At 43.9% G+C, this 22,878-nt stretch overlaps 1 protein-coding gene across 1 annotated transcript in view; it reads right to left on the minus strand.

Moving 5' to 3' along the window:
• Nucleotides 1-3,087: 3,087 nt before the first annotated feature.
• LOC142291505 (mannosyl-oligosaccharide 1,2-alpha-mannosidase IA-like) overlaps nucleotides 3,088-22,878 on the minus strand; it is a 259,237-nt gene continuing 239,446 nt past the window's right edge. The window contains exon 13 of the mRNA XM_075336074.1: nucleotides 3,088-7,157. Within this exon, the coding sequence (XP_075192189.1) occupies nucleotides 7,052-7,157 (106 nt within the window). The 3' untranslated portion in view covers nucleotides 3,088-7,051. The remainder of the gene's footprint in view (nucleotides 7,158-22,878) is intronic.

Here is a 22,878-nt window from a genome sequence, read left to right on the forward strand (position 1 = left end):
AACAATCTCAGAATTGCCAGGATCCGTTGAAGCGTCCCAGAGTTATAACCTGTCAAAGTGACACTGGTCAGAATTGCAAAAAATGGCCCGGTCATTAGGGTGTTTTAGTGGCCGGGGGTGAAGGGGTTAATATGGCGTCAGCAGGTCATAGCTTGAGGAGTATTTGTACTGAAGGTTAAGAAACTCCGGGGTCATGTGCACTGAGCCGAAATCCAGAGTCAGACACGATGGCGGCGGAGAGGTGAGTGAGATAATCATCTGACGCTGGTCATTCATTAGCATGTTAGTACACCCCTGTGGGCATGCTAACATACTAATGGGGCCGACTAGCAAGGAAAGCAACACCCTTGGGACTAGTCCCCTCACTCATTAGCATACTATATAAGATCTTTAGAAATACTTTTTTATAAAGATCTCTTTATCTATGCTAGTGTAGATGTCGCGGGCGGAGGAGGGGACGCTGCGCTCACCCACTGCTCGGGTCCGGCTGCTGCTGCTGCTGCTGGGTGGTGGCTCGAGCGGTGGGCCGGATCCCGGGGACTCGAGCGGCGTTCCTCGCCCGTGAGTGAAAGGGGGGTGGTGTGTGGTTTGGGGATATTGTCCGTGACGCCACCCACGGTTGTGGTGAAGTTGTGACACCACCGCTGCTCTGGACGGGGATCCCGGGAGCGATAACAGGGAGCAGCTTGGATGTTGGTTCTCCCCTCCGTGGGTAGGGGGTTTGGTTGTCCCGGGGCCCCGGTGGGGGTTTGGGGATGGCAGGCGGGTTACGGGGTCTGGTGAGGTGCAGGGTCGTGGGGGCAGCGCTGTGCCGCACGGCACGGTGGTACTCACACAGCCAGTAATTTACACGGAGTCTCTGGTCAAACAAACGGCTGGATGGACGGGTCCCACAGACGGCTGCGGTGTTTTTCCCCTGACCCCAGGTTGGTAGTGTAAGTCCTTTCCTTCACCTTCGTGTATGCTCCTCCTGCGCTCCGGTTTTCAGCTGGCTCCCCGGTTCGGTACTGGTGGGCCACCGCCCAGCCCCGGCTACCTACGGCTCCACCAAGACTGTCTTCCCGGCTCCCGCAGATGGCCACTACCGTCTGCCTCACTGGCTACACGAGGGACCTAGGCTCCAACCTAGGCCCCAGTCTGCGTCTGCCTCTCTGCAGACCTCCTCTCTCTTCCTCTGCCTGGACTTGTCTGAACTTGTTTCCTGCCTCAGGCCAGCTAAACTCCTCGGTGGGCGTGCCCATCTGCATGACTCCGCCCACCTGGTGTGTCTGTCTGAACCCGAGGAAGAAATCAGGTCTCACTGGAGATCTCTGCTGTTGAACTGCTGGGGGTGGGGGTGTGTGTGTGTTGTTACCTGTGGCCCCTGGCTTGTCCAGGGCGCCACATTTACAGGGACCGTTAGGCAGGGATTTAGCAATGTGCACCCAGAACTGCTCGTGGTTCTGGATGCATATTGGACCTGATAGGTTCCCTTCAATCTAGTTTCAGTAATAATCTTCCCTTTTTAAAACCTAAAACTTGTTTTTTCTATGTTTTATTTTGCCATGAAATTAAAAATAGATTGAAGAACCTATTTAAAAATCCTCAATTTTTTGACCTGGTAATATATGTTCCATGTCTTTAGTGTAAAAAAGAAACTAATCACTAAGTAAACATAACTGTACACATAAGGCAGTAATGTAAGCTGCACTGTCTGTGTATAGAATGACTCCAGCTAAAATGCATAATTGTTAGAGGTGTCGAATTTTTAGGAATTTGCTGAACCCAGTTAATTCAAACAATCTGGAAGGACTATCACAGCCTGTATAAAAGCAGAGATAGGAAATGAAGCACACATTTTATGGTGATTCTGGATAAGGAGAGAAAAACCTAAAACAGACAACAAATTTTGCAGATAGATTCTGTGTGAGATAGCACAATAGTGAAGAACAACAGCCATCTATTTACCCATAGCCATATAGGTTTGGCTCACTAAGGCTCTGTTTGTGCGTCAAAGGGATTGGATATAGCCCTAGGAAACCTCACCGCGTTATTCACATAATTTCAAGTCAATTTGAGAACAAATGAACTTTTTTTGAAAAATTTGTCAAAGATTGCAAATTTTAAAAGATTGATTTACCATATATACTCGAGTATAGGCCCACCTGAATATAAGCAGAGACCCTAATATTACAAAAGCTTTGAAAACTTATTGATTCGAGTATAAGCCTAGGGTGGGAAATGCAGCAGCTACTGATAAATTTCAAAAATAAAAATACATACCAATAAAACATAATGTGCCCATCCTTGTGCCCTGTAGTAATGTGCCCCATCCTCGTCTCCTGTAGTAATGTGCCCATACTTGTGTCCCATTCTTGTCTCCCGTAGTAATGTGCCCATCCTTGTGCCCTGTAGTAATGTGCCCCATCCTTGTGCTCTGTAGTAGTGTGCCCCATCCTTTTCTCTGTAGTAATGGGCCCATCCTTGTACCCCATCCTTGTGCCCTGTATTAATGTCTCCCATTCCTTGTCTTTTGTAGTAATGTGCCCATCCTTGTGCTCCATCCTGTCTCTTGTATTGTGCCCATTTTTGTGCCCTGTAGTAATGTGCCCATCCTTGTGCCCTGTAGTAATGTATCCCATTCCTTGCCTCCTTTAGTAATGCACTCATTCTTGTGCCCCATCCTTGTCTGCTGTAGTAATGTGCCCCATCCTTGTGCGATGTAGTAATGTGCCTATCCTTTAGTAATGTCCTCATACTGGTACCCTTCTTATCTCCTATGATGCTACTGTTCACATACACACACAAAAAATTCTTCTCACCTGTCCTCTGTTCCCGCAGTGTCTTCTTACCTGTTCTTCCGGACAGCAGGTACATACACCCCTCTATGATCTCTGCCGGTGCAGGGAGCCGCCTCAACCATCAACTCTTTATTTACTTCAGTTGAATGATTTGCTGCGCCGCAAATCATTCAACTGAAGTAAAGCGCTGACGGCAGTGGTGGCCCGGTGTACCGGCCAAGATCATCGACGGGTCTTTGTACCAGTGGTCCGCAAGAAGCACTTAAGAGGACACCAAGGAAACTCGAGTATAAGCCAAGGGAGGCTTTGTGAGCATATAATATGATATATTATTGTCTTATTGCTTTTTTATTCTTGTAACACCTGCGGATACTGTAGTATAATGGGCCTCTGAGCATCTATATCTTATTAAACTCCTCCAGCCACACCTAGACAACATTTATTTGTTGGAGAATTATATCCTCTATTCATCAGAAGTAATTTGCTTATTTATATCTGTCAATAACATACAGCTGTCCAAAATACGTAATACTTTATTGGCAATGTTGTATTAGTTATTGATTTTTACCACTTTTACACCTTATTTTTTCATGTTTTTCCTTAACAGTAATGCATGTTCATATTCCTATATTCATTGTGTGCATGCCTTAGTATTTCAGAGTGTAACTGTCTCTTTATTACATTAGTGGAAACACTCAGCTGTCTGTACATTGTGCATGCTTTTAGCACACACTGTACGCTTTTGCATGAAGCGTCATGTGTAGAAGAATATGCATTCAAGTTAGGCATTGTAAGGCAAGTATAATTTAACAAAGAAGCTGTGTGTGTCATGTTCCGTTAAAACAGCAAGTGGCTTTTAATGAATAAAAGATACATAGGAAATACATTTAGGCATTCAAAATGAACTACACTTTAGCATCCTGTAGAGCAAAAATTTCATCTATGGTGAATGGGGGATGATATATTATTCCAACGGAAAAGATCGGTCATGCTTAACACAAAAACATGCAATATGATGAGCAATGGCTTTGAATAAGTAAAATGAAATAGAAATTGAAAGTCTCAGAACTGGGATTTTCAAGGTCAAGTATAAGTCATTTTAGCTGTGTATGTTTTCAGTTGTACAATCCATGCTTCTCAAACATAAACTGTGTAAAGACCCACTGCACATCACTTGTGGGAGATTCCTTCTCCCTTATGTCTTTTCAGATCAAAAGAAGGATCAGATTGTAGCACAAGGGAGAGTAAGAACAAAATATGAAGAAATGTTTCCCTTCCCTCTTGTGCTGAGATTTGATCCTCCTTTTGATTTAAAAAGACATATGGGAGATCAGATCTCCCAAAAGCAATGAGCAAAGGGCCTTAGTAATGGTGTTCAAATGTATTACACTTTGAAAAATCACTTTTAAACATGTGTCAAGTGAATTCCAATTTTAAATCTTCTTTAACAATTCCATTACAGGAATACATAATTGCAGTTTTCCTAATATAATGTTATTAGAATCACTTAAAAATCTAAGCAGAATTTGTATTTGCTGATGCTTCCCAGCCAAATCCTCTAACAGATTATTGGCTATTGATTATGGCAGTCTAAAGTTCCAATGGATTGTACTTTGGTGATCTAAAGCCCCCCCATACTTTTTAGACTGAGGCTGGTCGAACCCAACTTGTTAACGGGTTTTGCACACAGTAATGTGTATTGGGGCACCGGACAATTAATTGTTAGGGGAGTGAAGGATCCGGTATGTTCGATTTTGTTCTCCCAGAGATACCTCTCTCTCAAGGTAGCACAGGAGCGCTTGGCCAAACAAATACTTTTGTGACTGGAAAAGTCAACCGAGATGGCAACCAGCCAAACAATCAACTGAACCATTGTTCTTCCGAAAGACCATCTATTTTGTATAGCTGGCTTCTGTCAGCACATCATTCCTATACCATTTATGCAATTCCTATATAATCCTTAGATCAATATTAGGCCAGTAGGGGTCTCACATTCGGCACCCCACTGATAAGCTGTTATTAGCTCTGGTCGCCAGATGTAAGCATTGAATGGAGCTGAACTGTACAGCTCTTTTCAGCATGTAGTGGCCACTGCTGTGTACTGCAGACTAGCTTTTATTTAAAATAGAGTTGAGGGAGTACCTAACTATTCGTACTCATTATACTCATAATGAATACTGTCTAATACTCACATATTCGTTCCGAATAGCATGTGCAATGCACGTCAATGGAGAAAACTCGCAAAGTAAATATTAACCTGATTGCTGTACTTGTCATGCGAGTAGTGAATAGTGCGGCATTGGGGTTGCTCATTACGGTTGCGAGTTTTCCCATTGACTTGCATTGCACATGCTATTCTGAATGAATACCCGAGTATTAGGGAGTACTTGTCATGAGTATAGCGAGTACAAATAGTTAGCGACTCGCTCAAGTCTAATTTAAAAGAATATAAACTGATCTTTAGTTCTTAGGAGAAAGTGTAAATAAAGTGTGACGTCTATCTGCACTGCTGAAATAGGCCGGTGAAAGCATGCAGGAGACTCACATGGTATTTGCAGTTTAGTTTCTGCACGTTTCAAGGTTTTCTAACCGCAAATCACATTACCTAACTTGGTTTTCCTTTTTTTGTCTTCAGTTCTCGGCACTGGTTGTTCAGCTCCATACACTGCTTACAACCAGCAACCAGAGCCAAGAACAGCTGATCGGTGGGTGTGATATGTCAGACCCCTACTGATATCATTTTGCTCCTTTCAGCTCCATTCACGCTTTACATAGCGAATAACAGCTGATAGATTGGTAAAATGAGTATCTGATACCGATCTGATATCAATGAGCTATCCTTATGAATTTAAAGCTGTTGTCCCTGTATACACACCCATTCAAGAAACATGAATGTCAAAGATGGACTCCTCAAAAAGCCAGATGAGGACCTAGAGAATTGTGTGAAGTTCTTTTCTATTTTCTTACTGCTTATTAAAATTACTTATAGGCATAGGGATCTCAGATTGTATGTATACTTGCTCAAGGGAAATAATAATTTTGTATTTTTTTTTACAGATTTTAGATAAGTCTGATGATCGTATTGTAGGAATGTTCATGTTGACCTCTGAACGTTTGATTTTCACAACTCCTGTGTTTTGAGAACAGACTGCACAGTTTATAGTAAAGCAGGCAATGTCTACTATGGCCAGAGTCATAACATAAATATTAACCTTATAGGAAATTTTAACCATTTTTCTTAATAGTTATGTATTAATTGGCCATGTTCTTTTATCAAAGCCTTTGATAGGCAACAATCTGTCGTACATTTTGATCTGTTGTGTCAAATTTGAAGTTATGGTATAATTGTTCAATTTATAGTAGGGCACGGGTAAGAGATAGGCAAAGTAGGCAGTCACTTAGGGTGGCATATGGTATGGTGGTTTCAATTATGGAGTCTTTAAGGGAGCTGAAAGAGAGAGGGCCTGGGGGGGCATTCGGAACTTTATAGAGAAGTTATTTTTAAAAATTATTTTTTGGTATGGCTTAGAAGTTTTGCACTGACCAAAGGTAGACATAAGTTGTGTCCAACGACCAGTCTCTTGTCTATGGACAAATTTATGTAAATTTGAAGCAGATGATCTATCACCAGATTTTAGAATACAAACCTCATACATTGTTAAACATATCTCTTAAACTGATGTACTTACTTTGTTAAGCTTTCAGAAACTATTACACAGTCGTTTAGACATAGATTTTTCAAAGTAAGTATGACAATGTCATCAGGTGTAAGAGATCTATTTAATAATGTATGCAGTTGGTTTTGTAAAATCTTTTTCTAAAATCTTTTTGATGCTGAAAATATTGGGAAACTGTTGCAAAAGTTATAGCATTGACAATGTAACATAAAGCTAACTTCTATTATGACCAAAATCTCAGTAGAACTGTTACAAAATCTTCTAAACAGAGAGCAGATATCTAAATTGGCACGTAGCATTAGTAAGAGCATCCCAGACATTTTCTTTACAAACACTTAGATACATTTAGATTTTTATTCTAAATCATAATTTTCTGCTTCTAATAATAATAAGTACAGAAATAAGAAAAGCAGAAATTTCTGCAAAAGGCCACCATTTCTTTTAGTGCTAAAATGTAACAAGGAACAAGTTCTGACATTGTATTTTATGCAACTCTTGGTATCTCAAATTAGATCACAAAATAGAATTTCTTTTGTATGAAAATTTACATTTCAGATAAAAACACTGATTAGATATTTATTGGTTTATTGTGCTTCAAATGGTTCTTAGTGTATTTATTGGCAATGGATGTGCTTCAGTATTAAAAACCCAGTCTTCTAATGATAACAGGTCATCTTCTGAAAACAGTAGGTAGAGGTATCTGTAGAACACACAAAGAGAGAATTAGTCAGGTTGTTACCAAGTATAGTAAATATATCCTTCTACAAATCTATATATACCTGAGCTCCTCCCATCAACCTACGGCTATTTTTAGTTAGTACTGGATCCTACCGGTACTTTGACTTTATATCTTGGGAAAGGCATTTTTGATAAATATTAGATTTAGGGTCCTACCTAACAAAAGTCACCTTGTCATGGTTGTTGGACTCACATGAATTGGTCAATTTATATGCTAAGACCCATTATTTTATAAATATATTTTATATAGCCGTAAGCACTCTAAATTTCATATATTCAGTATCTGCAAACATCTTAGCAGAGCTGTGCTAAAGTATTTTTCTTTTACATAATTTGCTGTCATAGCAGTTTGCACCTGTTCACACATATTCTGTCAGGAGGTGCTGGTTAGTTTTTGGTCTTTTTATTTCAAGATCATAACACAGCAGTCATTTCATATCTGACGTGTTTCGAATAATTGGTCTTACTCATAGGTTTCATAGTCTGTGTGAGTGTGAATTGATTTCAAACCCAGTAACCAGACTGCTACATCATTAAAGCAATACAATGCTAAATCATGTTGAGTGTTATATATCATAGGTCTAACAGACCATGTTTGTAAGAAATGTGAATGAAGCTTAAATTATTTTCATAATTAAGACCTTGTTTTCATAATCAAGATTGGGAAACTACAGTTCAGGTTAGACCTCGTTCAGACAAGTGTATAACACTGATGTGTGTTGTCCATGTAAAACTTGGACAACACACTGACCAATGTAATTCAAAGAGTTTTACACACACTGTAATAAAAATATCAGGATGCACTAATTTCTTCCATATTTTGAATGAAGCTCATCCATTCAAGATATGGGTGTGCAGAAAAAATGGGATCCTATACAGATCAACTATATAAAATCTGATTTTTTTTTGTATTGTTTGCCATTTTTCACATAGGAAACTGTACTTGGTCAAGTAAATTTTAAACTGTTGATTTATATATATACAGAAGCCATATGATTGTTATACTGATGTAAGAAAAAAATGGACACGTGGATAGTATACGGATGACAATATGGATGAAAGTTGTCCGATTTTTGTGGATGAAAACTGAACAATTTTTTTTGTATGCTCATCTGAACACGACCTTAGAAATCGGGCTTCCGTTTTCAAGACAATTCTTCTCCAATTACCAATTCTTCAAGGATATTAAACTTTCTATATACGGAAAAATTTGAAGCACATTGTGTCTAGAGTTGAGTGGACCTGCGGAATTTCTGTTCGGCGGGTGCAGCCGGACTTTAGATAAAGTTCAGTTTGGGACCCGGACTTGACCTGAACTCCAATGGGAGTCACTAGATGAGCAGTTTGGGTCTATGCCCACATGCAGACGATCATAAAGAGATCACTTGTTTGTTGCACACTACATCCGATCATTCTGTTGTTAACCCCAGTGTGAGCTGTTGAAACACTGCAATCGGCTCTCAATGGGCTAAGCACTGAGCATACCCAAGCACAATGATGCTCATGTGAGTGATGTTCATATGTAAAGCACCCAAACTCCAAACCAGAACTCTGTTATTTATGGAAAGTCTGTGTTTAATACGAAAACCAAAAAACCAAACACTGAACCTCGGGTTCATTCATCTCTAGGGTCTCTCTGCTGCAATATATTTCAGCTGGATGTGTGCCCACGGACACACATCATCTAAATCAGGGACTGGGGCCAATGGGCCTCCTGTACCCCTCGGCCCGGTTGCGGTAGCGATCTCTGCAACCGCGGTAGTTACGGCCCTGTCAGTAAAGTAATGTTCTGATGTAGTATAGGTGAATATTATCTGGTCGTTAAAAGGACCATTGGTTGAGTTGATGTGAATTCATTCACAGGACTCAAAATATCAACCCCAATAGTAATCTGAACAGGAGCCAAGAGAATTGACTCCTACTACCTCTCCTTTTAGTTAGGTGCCTGGTGCAATGTCACCATTACGGTGTGATGCATAGGTGACATCCCACCAGGCGGGATTATCATAAGGAGAGCTGTACATGCGATTAGGTAGGAAGCGGTTCTCAGGGCTACCCTTCAGTGGCTTCAGTTTGCTGACGTGTCCGATGGACCGGAAACTGAAAATTGTTGGATGGTGAAGATTTTAACCCCTTATTGGCACCCCCAAACTGCAAAATATTTTTTATATTATGTATTTTGTGTTGTTACAAAAAATTCAGTTGGCATAAACTCTTGAATATCTTTGCAATATGTACTGAATTTAGAAAGATAATGTGGCACTGCTTTCAATTCTAGGTGAAGTCGAAGCAAAAATGTAACCACACTATATCACAAGAAAAAAGAAATATGTCATTCTATTTCTTGTGATATACACATTGTGATATACTGTTCATCTTGTGATACACATTTATGTGCCTCAGTGGTGCAGGCGAACACCTTTCTCAATTGTTTTCTCATTACCATGGATTAGGGGGATACTGTTTTTGGGAAAAAAAAAGTAGACCCTTCTTTTCTGATTATTTAACATTCATTGACATAAGTGCTTCTCACTTCCTCCTCTCCTTCACCTATCTCCCATGCCTCCTAAGGTACTGCAAAGTGACCACGAAAACTAATGCCTCCTCTAAGATACGTGTTACGGGTGGGTCATGGATCTGCTGGCCCGCGTCCTCCTCCTTCTCCCTCTGGTGCTCTGCCACGGCGTTCTACCCGCCTGAGAAATCGTTAGCGGCTGAGGCTAAGTCCTGAAATGGGGCTTCTGCGCATGTGTGAGTAGACAAGCTGATTTCTGCACTAAGTCAGCTTTGGCTCATTCTGAGCATGCTCACCACGTTGTAGCCATTGATAGGCCACAGGTGACGTCATCGATGATGCGGGATCACATGACTGTGATGCACTGCTTGCTGATTGGCCGCGGGTGACGTCATCGATAATGCTCTGGATTCCTATTGGCTGAGAGCCGATTGGCTGCTGGGCGCCTCCATCTTGTGGGAGGTGATTTATCTATAAATAACCCTGCAGCACGCTGCTCGGTGCTCAGTCGTTCTTGGTGCATGCATGGGGTAGACGCCTCATGTGTGACCTCTCATACTAGCTAGCCTACACTACTGTCACAAGCCAGTGTACACCCGCTGGTCAAGCGCTACCTACCTACTAGTGCCCGCTTCCTTGCACCTTAGTGGAACCGGGCTTAGGCAGGGAACTCTGTCACTGTGCTCTCAGAGGATTCTCTGTGGCTAGCATAGAGAGATCTCTCGCTCCCTATAGTGCGGCTAGCACAATGGATTAAGCAAGGAGTTATACATCGAGCCTAGACAGTACGGCTAGTACTGTTTGCACCTACACCTTAGGTACATACCCTCTATGAGCTAATAGATGTTAGCGTCGGGGATCTCTGTAACCTGTAACGGATTTCCTATCTTCACACTATATCTAATACTTACCTCTGTGAGGCAACAGAAGAGTTAGTTAGTGGATTCCGGTTGGGGTTACCATCTGCATGCTTTTGTAGTTCCTGTGATTGGACAGGAATCACAGGTCCACCTATATTATTATTTAGGCACTTGCCATAAGTTTATTAGCATTCCCTTATTTACATTTATGCTAATTCGGTAGTCGCTGTGAGCTAAACAGTGAGTGACGCAGTTGGCCCTAGTGCCGCTGTGAGGTAACAGCGACAAGTACCGCTTTTGTGGTATGGGTTTCCCCAACCTTCTGCTATCACCAGCAGCAGGTTTCTCTGCACGGTGGACCCTGACTGCCTGATAACCTGATTCCACCTTTTATCAGGCAGTTCCGTAACAATACGGTCTTATTTGACGTCCAGTTCGTCTTTTCCCCCCAACTTTATGATACGCAAAACCTCGATAAAGGCCAAGTCTGGCCGAAATGTTAGCTTTGCTTAAGTTCTAGTTGAGGTGTTGTTTTTTGTTTTGCAGATATTCTATGGATAAAACACTTTTTGCATTAATACAGACTCTTGTTTCAATGAGTTCTAGGGATTTATCTAAATTGTAGTCTTTTGTTTCCCTTAAGCACCTCCTTTTTTGCAGTTGAGCCTGGCCTTACTCCTTTATGCCGAACCATGGCTGGCATTAATTAGATACAGTCATATGAAAAAGTTTGGGCACCCCTATTAATGTTAACCTTTTTTCTTTATAACAATTTGGGTTTTTGCAACAGCTATTTCAGTTTCATATATCTAATAACTGATGGACTGAGTAATATTTCTGGATTGAAATAAGGTTTATTATACTAACAGAAAATGTGCAATCCGCATTTAAACAAAATTTGACCGGTTCACTCACTGGGCACTTCAACATAAAAGTGACATTAATATTTTGTAGATCCTCCTTTTGCAAAAATAACAGCCTCTAGTCGCTTCCTGTAGCTTTTAATGAGTTCATGGATCCTGGATGAAGGTATATTTGACCTTTCCTGTTTACAAAACAATTCCAGTTCAGTTAAGTTTGATGGTCGCTGAGCATGGACAGCATGCTTCAAATCATCCCACAGATTTTAAATGATATTCAGGTCTGGGGACTGGGATGGCTATTCCAGAACATTGTAATTGTTCCTCTGCATGAATTACTGAGTAGATTTGAAGCGGTGTTTTGGATCATTGTTTTGCTGAAATATCCATACCCTGCGTAACTTCAACTTCGTCACTGATTCTTGCACATTATTGTCAAGAATCTGCTGATACTGAGTTGAATCCATGCGCCCTCAACTTTAACAAGATTCCCGGTGCCGGCATTGGCCCCACAGCCCCAAAGCATGATGGAACCTTTACCAAATTTTACTGTGGGTAGCAAGTGTTTTCTTGGAATGCCGTGTTTTTTTTGCCTCCATGCATAACGTCTTTTTGTATGACCAAACAACTCAATCTTTGTTTCATCAGTCCACAGGACCTTCTTCCAAAATGTAACTGGCTTGTCCAAATGTGCTTTTGCATACCTCAGGCGACTCTGTTTGTGGCGTGCTTGCAGAAACGGCTTCTTTCGCATCACTCTTCCATACAGCTTCTCCTTGTGCAACGTGCGCTGTATTGTTAACCATTGCACATTGACACCATCTGCAGCAGGATCATGCTGCAGGTCTTTGGAGGTGGTCTGTGGATTGTCCTTGACTATTCTCACCATTCTTCTTCTCTGCCTTTCTGATATTTTTCTTGGCCTGACACTTCTGGGCTTAACAAGAACTGTACCTGTGTTCTTCCATTTCCTTACTATGTTCCTCACAGTGGAAACTGACAGTTTAAATCTCTGAGACAACTTTTTGTATCCTTCCCCTGAACAACTATGTTGAATAATCTTTGTTTTGAGATCATTTTAGAGTTGTTTTGAGGAGCGCATGATGCCACTCTTCATAGGAGATTCAAATAGGAGAACAACTTGCAAGTGGCCACCTTAAATACCTTTTCTCATGATTGGATACACCTGCCTATGAAGTTCAAAGCTCAATGAGGTTACAAAACCTATTTAGTGCTTTAGTATGTCAGTAAAAAGTAGTTAGGAGTGTTCAAATCAAGAAATTGATAAGGGTGGCCATACTTTTGCACCTGTCAAATTTTGTTTAAATGCGGATTGCACATTTTCTGTGCAATAAACTCATTTTAATCCAGAAATATTACTCAGTCCATCAGTTATTAGATATATAAAATAGAAATAGCTGTTGCAAAAACCCAATTTGTTATAAAGAAAAAAGGTTAACATTAATAGGGGTGCCCAAACTTTTTCATATGACTGTAAAGGCTGTGTAATCACAACTGTGTATGTTTTACTTTGAAACATTGTGTTGTTTTAGAGAAAACATACTTTCAAAGACTGACACGTGTGTCACGGATGACTGGTCCAGGAGGCCGGTCCTGACTGCTTTCTCCCATCCGTGCTCCCTATAACCGGATGTGATGAAGCTGACGGGTACTGAGCTCTTGGACTAGTCATCTGAGACACAGGGTTTCAGATCACTTTTCAAAATGTATGTTTTCCCGCAGTGCTTGAGAGTAAAACTTACATTGCTGCCATAACACAGCCTTTGTCTGATTAATGCCAGCTATGGTTTGGGCAGCATGAATCTCCTGTCAGGTTCCCTTTAAGGGTAAGTCATCAATGATTATTCACTAGTCTATATTTCAATCTAGACTGCATCTAAATAATATATATGGATGTAATAGGCACTGTATGGCTAAAATTAATATACTGTAGTACATTATAGAAAAGGAAGAGTGATCCAGCAAATATCAAGAGGTCTGGTTGACATAAAACAATGGATTTATTGATAGAAAAATTAAAATATATATATAGCAGAGTTGTAAATAATAAATTGCAAGAGAGCGCTACGGACAACGCATTTCGGCGGTATAGGCCGCCTTCTTCACGGTCCAAGCCAAAACTGTAGTACATTAGTTTGAAAACTGAAAAACTAACTTAGTAAGTACTATATAAAGTATATTATTTAGGAAGAGCAGACAATAGTCAAAGATTTATGTTGGGCAAAGTATTAAAGGGATCCAAATGATATTAACCTGCATATATGACGAGGTTAATCTGCAGGTTAACCCCTTCAGCCCCCAGCCTGTTTTCACCTTAAAGACCCGGCCATTTTTTGCAATTTTGACCAGTGTCACTTTGACAGGTTATAACTCTGTAACACTTCAACGGATCCTGGCGATTCTGAGATTGTTTTTTCGTGACATATTGTACTTCATGTCAGTGGTAAATTTAGGCCGATATGTTTTGCGTTTATTTGTGAAAATTTCAGAAATTTGGCGAAAATCTTGAAAATTTTGCAATTTTCAAAATTTGAAATTTTATGCCCATAAATCTGAGAGATATGTCACACAAAATAGTTACTAAATAACATTTCCCACATGTCTACTTTACACCAGCGCAATTTTTGAAAAAAAAAAAATTCCGTTAGGAAGTTAGAAGGGTTCAAAGTTCATCACCAATTTCTCATTTTTCCAACAAAATTTACAAAAAAAATTTTTTTAGGTACCACATCACATTTGGAGTGATTTGAGAAACCTAGGCGACAGAAAATACCCAAAAGTGACCCAATTCTAAAATCTGCACCCCTCACTCTGCTCAAAACCACATCCAAGAAGTTTATTAACCCTTTAGGAGCTTCACAGCAACCAAAGCAATGTAGACGAAAAAATGAAAATTTTACTTTTTTAACACAAAAATGTTACTTTAGCCATAAAAATTAGTATTTTCACAAGGGTATCAGGAAAAATGCATCATAAAATGTATCGTGCATTTTCTCCTGAGTACGCAGATACCCCATATGTGGTGGTAATCAAATGTTTGGGCACACAGCAGGACTTGGAAGGCAAGGAGCACCATTTGAATTTTTGAGTGCAAAATTAGCTGCACTCATTAGCGAACACCATGTCGGGTTTGAAGACTCCCTGAGGTGCCTAAACAATGGAGCTCCCCCACAAATGACCCCATTTTGGAAACTAGAGCCCTCAAATATTTTTTCTAGATGTTTGATGTGCACTTTGAACCCCTGGGGGCTTCACAGAAGTTTATAACGTTGAGCCGTGAAAAGAAAAAAAATTTTTTTTACCACAAAACTGTTGCTTCAACCAGGTAGCTTTTTTTATCACAAGGGTATCAGGAAAAAATGCACCATAAAATGTATTGTGCATTTTCTCCTGAGTACGCAGATACCCCATATGTGGTGGTAATCAAATGTTTGGGCACACAGCAGGACTCGGAAGGCAAGGAGCGCCATGTGAATTTTTGAGTGCAAAATTAGCTGCACTCATTAGCGGACGCCATGTCGGGTTTGAAGACTCCCTGAGGTGCCTAAACAATGGAGCTCCCCCATAAGTGACCCCATTTTGGAAACTAGAGCCCTCAAATATTTTTTCTAGATGTTTGATGTGCACTTTGAACCCCTGGGGGCTTCACAGAAGTTTATAACGTTGAGCCGTAAAAAGAAAAAACATTTTTTTTACCACAAAACTGTTGCTTCAACCAGGTAGCTTTTTTTATCACAAGGGTATCAGGAAAAAATGCACCATAAAACGTATTGTGCAATTTCTCCTGAGTACGTTGATACCTCATATGTGGTGGAAATCAATTGTTTGGGCACACGGCGGGGCTCAGAAGAGTTAGGAGCGCCATTTCACAGCAAAATTGGTTGGAATTATTAGCGGACGCCATGTTGCGTTTGGAGACCCCCCTGAAGTGCCTAAACAATGGAGCTCCCCCACAATTGACCCCATTTTGGAAACTAGACCCCTCATGGAATTTATCTAGCTGTTTAGTGAGCACTTTGAACCCCTGGAGGCTTCACAAACGTTTGTAATGTTCAGCCGTGAAAATATTTTATTCTTTTTTTTACCACAAAATTGTTTTTTCAAACAGGTAGCTTTTTTTTCCACAAGGGTATCAGGAAAAAATGCACTATAAAATGTATTGTGCAATTTCTCCTGAGTACGACGATACCTCATATGTGGTGGAAATCAATTGTTTGGGCGTACGGCGGGGCTCAGAAGAGAAGGAGCGCCATTTCACAGTAAAATTGATTGGAATTATTAGCAGACACCATGTTTCATTTGGAGACCCCCTGAGGTGCCTAAACAATGGAGCTCCCCCACATGTGATCCCATTTTGGAAACTAGACCCCCCCCATACAAAAAAAATTAGTTTGGCGAAATAAAAAATACAGACATCAGTAAAAAAAAAAAAAAAAATGAGCGCCCGCCAATAAGACCAGTGCCAAACGTGAGAGCAATGCACGAGTCTCGCATCGCATCATCCACTGCAGTCTGGAAGCGAGCAACTGCGCTGGATAATGCGATGCGAGAGGGCGGGGCGGCAGATGAGAAAGGGCGCAGCGGATGGAAGATGGGAAAGGGCGCAGCGGGTGGAGGAGCGGCAGAGGATGGGAAAGGGCGCAGCGGATGGATGATGGGAAATGGCGCAGCGGATGGATGGGAAATGGCGCAGCGGATGGAGGCGCGGCAGAGGATGGGGGGGAGGTGAGATGGGGATACCTACCTTACAGGATGGATCTAGGCAGCAGGATCACAGCAGACAGAAGAGGCAGCAGATGAAGGAGGCAACAGATCAAGGAGGGTGAGAGGGGGCAGTAGATGGAAAATGGGAGAGAGCAGGCAGCAGATCGGGGAGGGGGGCAGAGTCTGATGGGAGAGAGAGATGGCACATGGAGGAGGGGGGCCCCGGGGGGAGGGTGGCTTGCAGCACATGTAGGGGGAGGGTGGCTTGCAGCACATGTGGGGGGAGGGTGGCTTGCAGCACATGTGGGGGGAGGGTGGCTTGCAGCACATGTGCTGCAAGCCAGCCACCCTCCCCCCACATGTGCTGCAAGCCAGCCACCCTCCCCCCACATGTGCTGCAAGCCAGCCACCCTCCCCCCACATGTGCTGCAAGCCACCCTCCCCCCACGTGGGGGGAGGGTGGCTTGCAGCACATGGAGGGATAGGAGGTGTGGCAATGGAGAAGGCGCAGCCGATGAAGGAGGCGGCGGCGGCCGCCGATCGGGAACAGTGGGGGCCGATTCGGGGGCAGCAGCGGCTGAAAAAGGTGGGTGCGACGGCGGCGGGGACAGTGGCGAGCATGGCGGCGGGGACAGCGGTGGATCGGGAGCGGCGGCGGGGACAGCGGTGGAGTGGGAGCATGGCGCCGGGGACAGCGGTGGATCGGGAGCGGCGGTGGGGACAGCGGTGGAGCGGGAGCATGGCGCCGGGGACAGCGGTGGATCGGGAGCGGCGGCGGGGACAGCGGTGGAGCGGGAGCATGGCGCCGGGGACAACGGTGGATCGGGAGCGTGGCGCCGGGGACAACGGTGGATCGGGAGCGGCGGCGGGGACAGCGGTGCATCGGGAGCAGTGGCGGGGACAGCGGTGCATCGGGAGCAGCGGCGGGGACAGCGGTGCATCGGGAACAGCGGCGGGGACAGCGGTGCATCGGGAGCAGCGGCGGGGACAGCGGTGCATCGGGAGCAGCGGCGGGGACAGCGGTGCATAGGGAGCAGCGGCGGGGACCGCGGTGGAGCGGGAGCATGGCGCCGGGGACAGCGGTGCATCGGGAGCGGCGGCGGGGACAGCGGTGGATCGGGAGCGGCAGCGGGGACAGCGGTGCACCGGGAGCGGCGGCGGGGACAGCGGTGCATCGGGAGCGGCGGCGGGGACAGCGGTGCATCGGGAGCAGCGGCGGGGACAGCGGTGCATCGGGAGCAGCGGCGGGGACAGCGGTGCATCGGGAGCGGCGGCGGGGACAGCGGTGCATCGGGAGCAGCGGCGGGGACAGCGGTGCATCGGGAGCAGCGGCGGGGACAGCGGTGCATCGGGAGCAGCGGCGGGGACAGCGGTGCATCGGGAGCAGCGGCGGGGACAGCGGTGCATCGGGAGCAGCGGCGGGGACAGCGGTGCATCGGGAGCAGCGGCGGGGACAGCAGTGGAGCGGGAGCATGGCGCCGGGGACAGCGGTGGATCGGGAGCGTGGCGCCGGGGACAGCGGTGGATCGGGAGCAGCGGCGGGGCGATCGGAGACAGCGGCGGGGACAGCGGTGGATCGGGAGCAGCGGCGGGGCGATCGGGGACAGGGGCTGGCGGCGGGGACAGCAACTTACCGCTGTCCTCGGCTTCCAGGGACGGTCACAGGCCGCAGATCCACATTGATTGGAGAGATCGGTCACAAGACCGGTCTCTCCAATCAGAGCTGGGGGCGGGTGAAGCATCGATCACCCAGCTCCAGCCAATGGCCAGTGCTACAGCAGCACTGATCAGGGCTGGATTTCAATGTTCCAGCCATTTTCAATGGCTGGAACATTACAGTGGCTGTAATTGGCTGAGCGGCGTTCGTCAGCCAATCACAGCCTCTGTAGGTTCGGGGAGGAGGCACCACCCCTCCTGAGGTCAGGCAGAGGTCCCCTCCTTCCCGAATCTACCGTTTAATTAAACAAATTTCACTCCCCGGGGCTCCGGGACCGCGATTTCGCCATGACGTACTGAGTACGTCATGGGTCGTTTAGCACCATGTCACCATGACGTACTCAGTACGTCAAAGGTCGTTAAGGGGTTAATAACATTCCAAAGCTGCCTGGCTGCCAAAATGAACTTTATTCCTCCTGGCGGCTTTCAGTCAAAGAAGTGTTGCCAACGAGGCTTAACCCCTTAGTGACGGAGCTAATTTTCACCTTAATGACCAGACCAAATTTTGCAATTCTGACCAGTGTCACTTCATGAGGTTATAACTCTGGAACGCTTCAACGGATCCCAGTGATTCTGAGACTGTTTTTTTGTCACATATTGGACTTCATGTTAGTACCAAATTTAGGACAATATTTTTTGCGTTTATTTATGAAAAAAATTGAATTTTGGCAAAAATTTTGAAAATTTAGCAATTTTCAACTTTTTGAATTTTTATACCGTTAAACCAGAGATTTCTGTGACACAAATTAGTTAATAAATAACATTTCCCACATGTCTACTTTACATAAGCACAATTTTGGAAACAAAATTTTTTTTTGTTAGGAAGTTAGAAGAGTTCAAAGTTTATCAGCGATTTCTCATTTTTACATCAAAATTTACAAAACCATTTTTTTAGGGACAACATCATATTTGATGTGACTTTGATAGGCCTAGATGACAGAAAATACCCAAAAGTGACACCATTCTAAAAACTGCACCCCCCAAAGTACTCAAAACCACATTCAAGAAGTTTATTAACCCTTCAGGTGCTTCACATGAACAAAAGCAATGTGGAATGAAAAAAAGCAAAAATTAAATTTTACCTAAAAATGTTGCTCTAACCCAAATTTATTCACTTTTAGAAGAAATAACAGAACAAAATGGACTACAAAACTTGTTCCCCACTTTGTTATGAACGCACTGATACCCCACATGTGGTCAGAAACCTCTGTTTGGACAAATGGGAGGGCTTGGAACAGAAGGAGCAATATTTGAATTTTGGAAAGCAAATTTGGCTGAAATAGATTACGGGCACCATGTTGCATTTACAGGTCCGCTAAGGTACCTAAACAGAAGAAACCCCTCACAAGTGACACCATTTTGGAAACTAGACCCCTCAAGGCTTCTATCTAGGGGTATAGTGAGCATTTTGGATCCACAGGTACTTGACAGATTTTGTTAACGTTACGTTGTCATATTGAAAATTTTAATAATTTTCTCAAAAATGTTGCTTTAGCACCAATTTTCTCACTTTTTCAAAAGATAATTCCAAAAATTTGACCTCAAGGTTTGTTACCCACTTTTCTATGAGCACAGTGATACCTCACATGTGGTGTGAAACCTTTGTTTGGACAAATGGGAGGGCTTGGAACGGAAGGAACAATATTTGAATTTTGGAAAGGAAATTTGGCTGAAAAAGATTGCGGGCACCATGTCGCATTTGGAGGTCCCCTAAGGTACCTAAACAGCAGAAACCTCGCACAAGTAACCCCATTTTGGAAACTAGGCCCCTCAAGGAATTTATCTAGATCTTTGGTGAGTACCCTGAACGCCCAGGTGCTTCACAGAATTTTATAACGTTGAGCCATGAAAATAAAAAAATAAAATTTTACCACAAAATTGTTATTTCAACCAGGTAGCTTTTTTTTTCACAAGGGTAAGAGGAAAAAAGTCACCATGAAATTTATTGTGCAATTTCTCCTGAGTTTGGCGATACCTTATATGTGGTGGAAATCAACTGTTTGGGCACACGGCGGGGCTCGGACGGGAAGGAGTGCCATTTGACTGCAAAATTGTCTGGAATCAATAGCGGACGCCATGTTGCATTAGGAGAGCCCCTGAGGTGCCTATACAGTGAAGCTCCTCAACATGTGGCCACATTTCGGAAAATAGACCCCACAAGGAATTTATCTAGATGTTTGGTGAGTACCCTGAACCCCCAGGTGCTTCACAGAAGTTTATAATGTTGAGCTGTGAAAATAAAACAATACATTTTTACCACAAAATTGTTACTTCAACCAGGTAGCTTTTTTTTTTTACAAGTGTAAAAGGAAAAAATTCAGCATAAAATTTATTGTGCAATTTCTCCTGAGTTTGGTGATACCTTATATGTGGTGGAAATCAACTGTTTGGGCACATGACAGGGCTCGGAAGGGAAGGAGTGCCATTTGACTGCAAAATTGTCTGGAATCAATAGCGGACGCCATGTTGCATTAGGAGAGCCCCTGAGGTGCCTAAACAGTAGAGGTCCCCCACAAGTGGCCCCATTTTGGAAAATAGACCCCTGAAGGAATTTATCTAGATGTTTGGTGAGTACCCTGAACACTCAGGTGCTTCACAGAAGTTTATAATGTTGAGCTGTGAAAATAAAAAAAATACATTTTTTCCACAAAATTGTTACTTCAACCAGGTAGCTTTTTTTTTTACAAGTGTAAAAGGAAAAAAATCAGCATAAGATTTATTGTGCAATTTCTCCTGAGTATGCTGATACCTTATGTGTGGTGGAAATCAACTGTTTGAGTGCATAGCAGGGCTCGGAAGGGAAGGAGCGCCATTTGACTGCACAATTGGCTGGAATCATTAGCGGACGCTATGTTGCATTTGGAAAGCCCCTAAGGTGCCTAAACAGTGGAGGTCCCCAACAACTGACCCCATTCTGGAAACAAGACACCTCAAGGCTTTTATCTAGGTGTATATTGAGCAGTTTGAATCCAAGAGTACTTCACAGAATTTGATAAGCTTAGGTTGCCATATTGAAAATTTTCATTTTTTTCACAAAAATGTTGCTTTAGCATCAAATTTCTTACTTTTTCAAGAGGCAACAACAAACCGTGGACCCAAGAGGTTGTTATCCTATCTCTTATGAGCACAGGGATACCCCACATGTGGCCAAAAACCTCTGTTTGGATAAATGCGAGGGCTTGGAATGGAAGAAGCACCATTTGAATTCTGGAAAAGTTGAAATAAATTGCGGGCACCATGTCAGATTAGCAGGGCCCCTTGGGTACCTATACAGCAGAAACCCCCCACAAGTGACCCCATTTTGGAAACTGGATTTTATTCAGGAGTATAGTAAGCATTTTGAATCCACAGGTACTTCACAAAAATGTTGCTGTAGCAACAAATTTCTCACTGTTAGGCTATGTGGCCATGATCCAGCAACACGACGTCTAGTACACAATGTCAGCCTTCCTGCAGAGATATGAGTGTTGTCCACAGGAGAAAGCAGCTGCCCATGCCCACGATTTGGGTTCAGGCTGCTGTGGACTTTAGCTCTATGCTACCTGCAGAGATCACTCTTGTCTCCGCAGCATAAACTGACATGCTGAGGCTCGTGAAACTGCGCCACAGGTCGGTTTATGCTGTGGAGAAAAGAAGCACAGTGGGCATGGGATTTCTAAAAATCCTTCCATTGTGCTTCTACTGCACAACGCAGCGTTATGGATGCAGGGAAAACACTCTGTGCCCAAAACGCTGCAAATCCCGATTGTGGGCGCACAGCCTAAAATGCTACAATGGATGAATGGATAGATGTCAAACAAATATAACGTCCCATTCCCCTGCATATTTTAAGCTGGCGCCCTTTAGTGCCTTTCATGTGGCACTAAAGGGTGCCTAGCCTTGTATTTAGCCCCCCAAAAAATTAATAATTAAAATAAACGACGTGGGGTCCCCCCTATTTTTGATAGCCAGCTAGGGTAAAGCAGACAGCTGTAGCCTGCAAACCACAGCTGACAGCTTCACCTTGGCTGGTGATCAATTTGGAGGGCTCCCCAGGCGTTTTTTTTAAAAACAAACAAACAAACGTGGGGTCCCCCCCAAATTAGATCACCAGCCAAGGTGAAGCGGACAGCTGGGGTCTGGTATTCTCAGGGTGAGAAGAGCCATGGTTATTGGACTCTTCCCAGCCTAAAAATAGCAGGCCGCAGCCGCCCCAGAAGTGGCGCATCCATTAGATGCGCCAATCCTGGCGCTTCGCTCCAGCTCATCCCGTGCCCTGGTGCGGTGGCAAACGGGGTAATATACGGGGTTGATACCAGCTGTAATGTCACCTGGCATCAAGCCCTGGGGTTAGTGATGTCACGGCATCTAAACAGATACCCGACATCACTAACCCAGTCAGTAATAGAAAAAAATAAAGACAAAAAAAAAATTTATTTGAAAAAACATTCCCCGAAACATTTCCTCTTTCTCCAATTTATTGAAAATAAACAAATTTCGGTCGCTGTAATCCATTTTTGGAGGTCCCTCGACGACTCTGGACCTTCTAGAATATGGGGGGCACGTTCAGGGAACGTATCCCCCATTTTCTGGAAGAGCAAACTCTCCATGAGCAGTGTGGGTGCAGTAATCTGAGAATACTGCACTCACACTGCCCCGGTCCAACCTAGGGCAGAGTGACCTGCAGTAACCTCATTCCAGAATATGAGGGCACGCTCACAGAACGTACCCCCCATTTTCTAGAACAGCAGGCTCTCCATGTGAGGAGTGTGGCTGCAGATTACTGCACTCACTCTCCCCCGGTCCACAGTACAGCAGCATGTGCAAGCAGCGCGGTCAGCGTCCCTGCTTGCAAGGATCCAGCTGACAGCCGCTGTCTGTACATGCGCCGCCAGCTTTCCAGAGGAGGCGGAGAGATCGCGGGGATGGAGCAGCAGCCAGGTAACGGAAGACCGGAGGCTGAGGGGGGGTGATGGCGGGAGACCTGGCGGGACTTGGGGACAACTTTTCTGTCACATGTGACGTGTC

The sequence above is a fragment of the Anomaloglossus baeobatrachus genome, chromosome 2 (assembly GCF_048569485.1).
Source record: "Anomaloglossus baeobatrachus isolate aAnoBae1 chromosome 2, aAnoBae1.hap1, whole genome shotgun sequence".
Classification (NCBI taxonomy): domain Eukaryota; kingdom Metazoa; phylum Chordata; class Amphibia; order Anura; family Aromobatidae; genus Anomaloglossus; species Anomaloglossus baeobatrachus.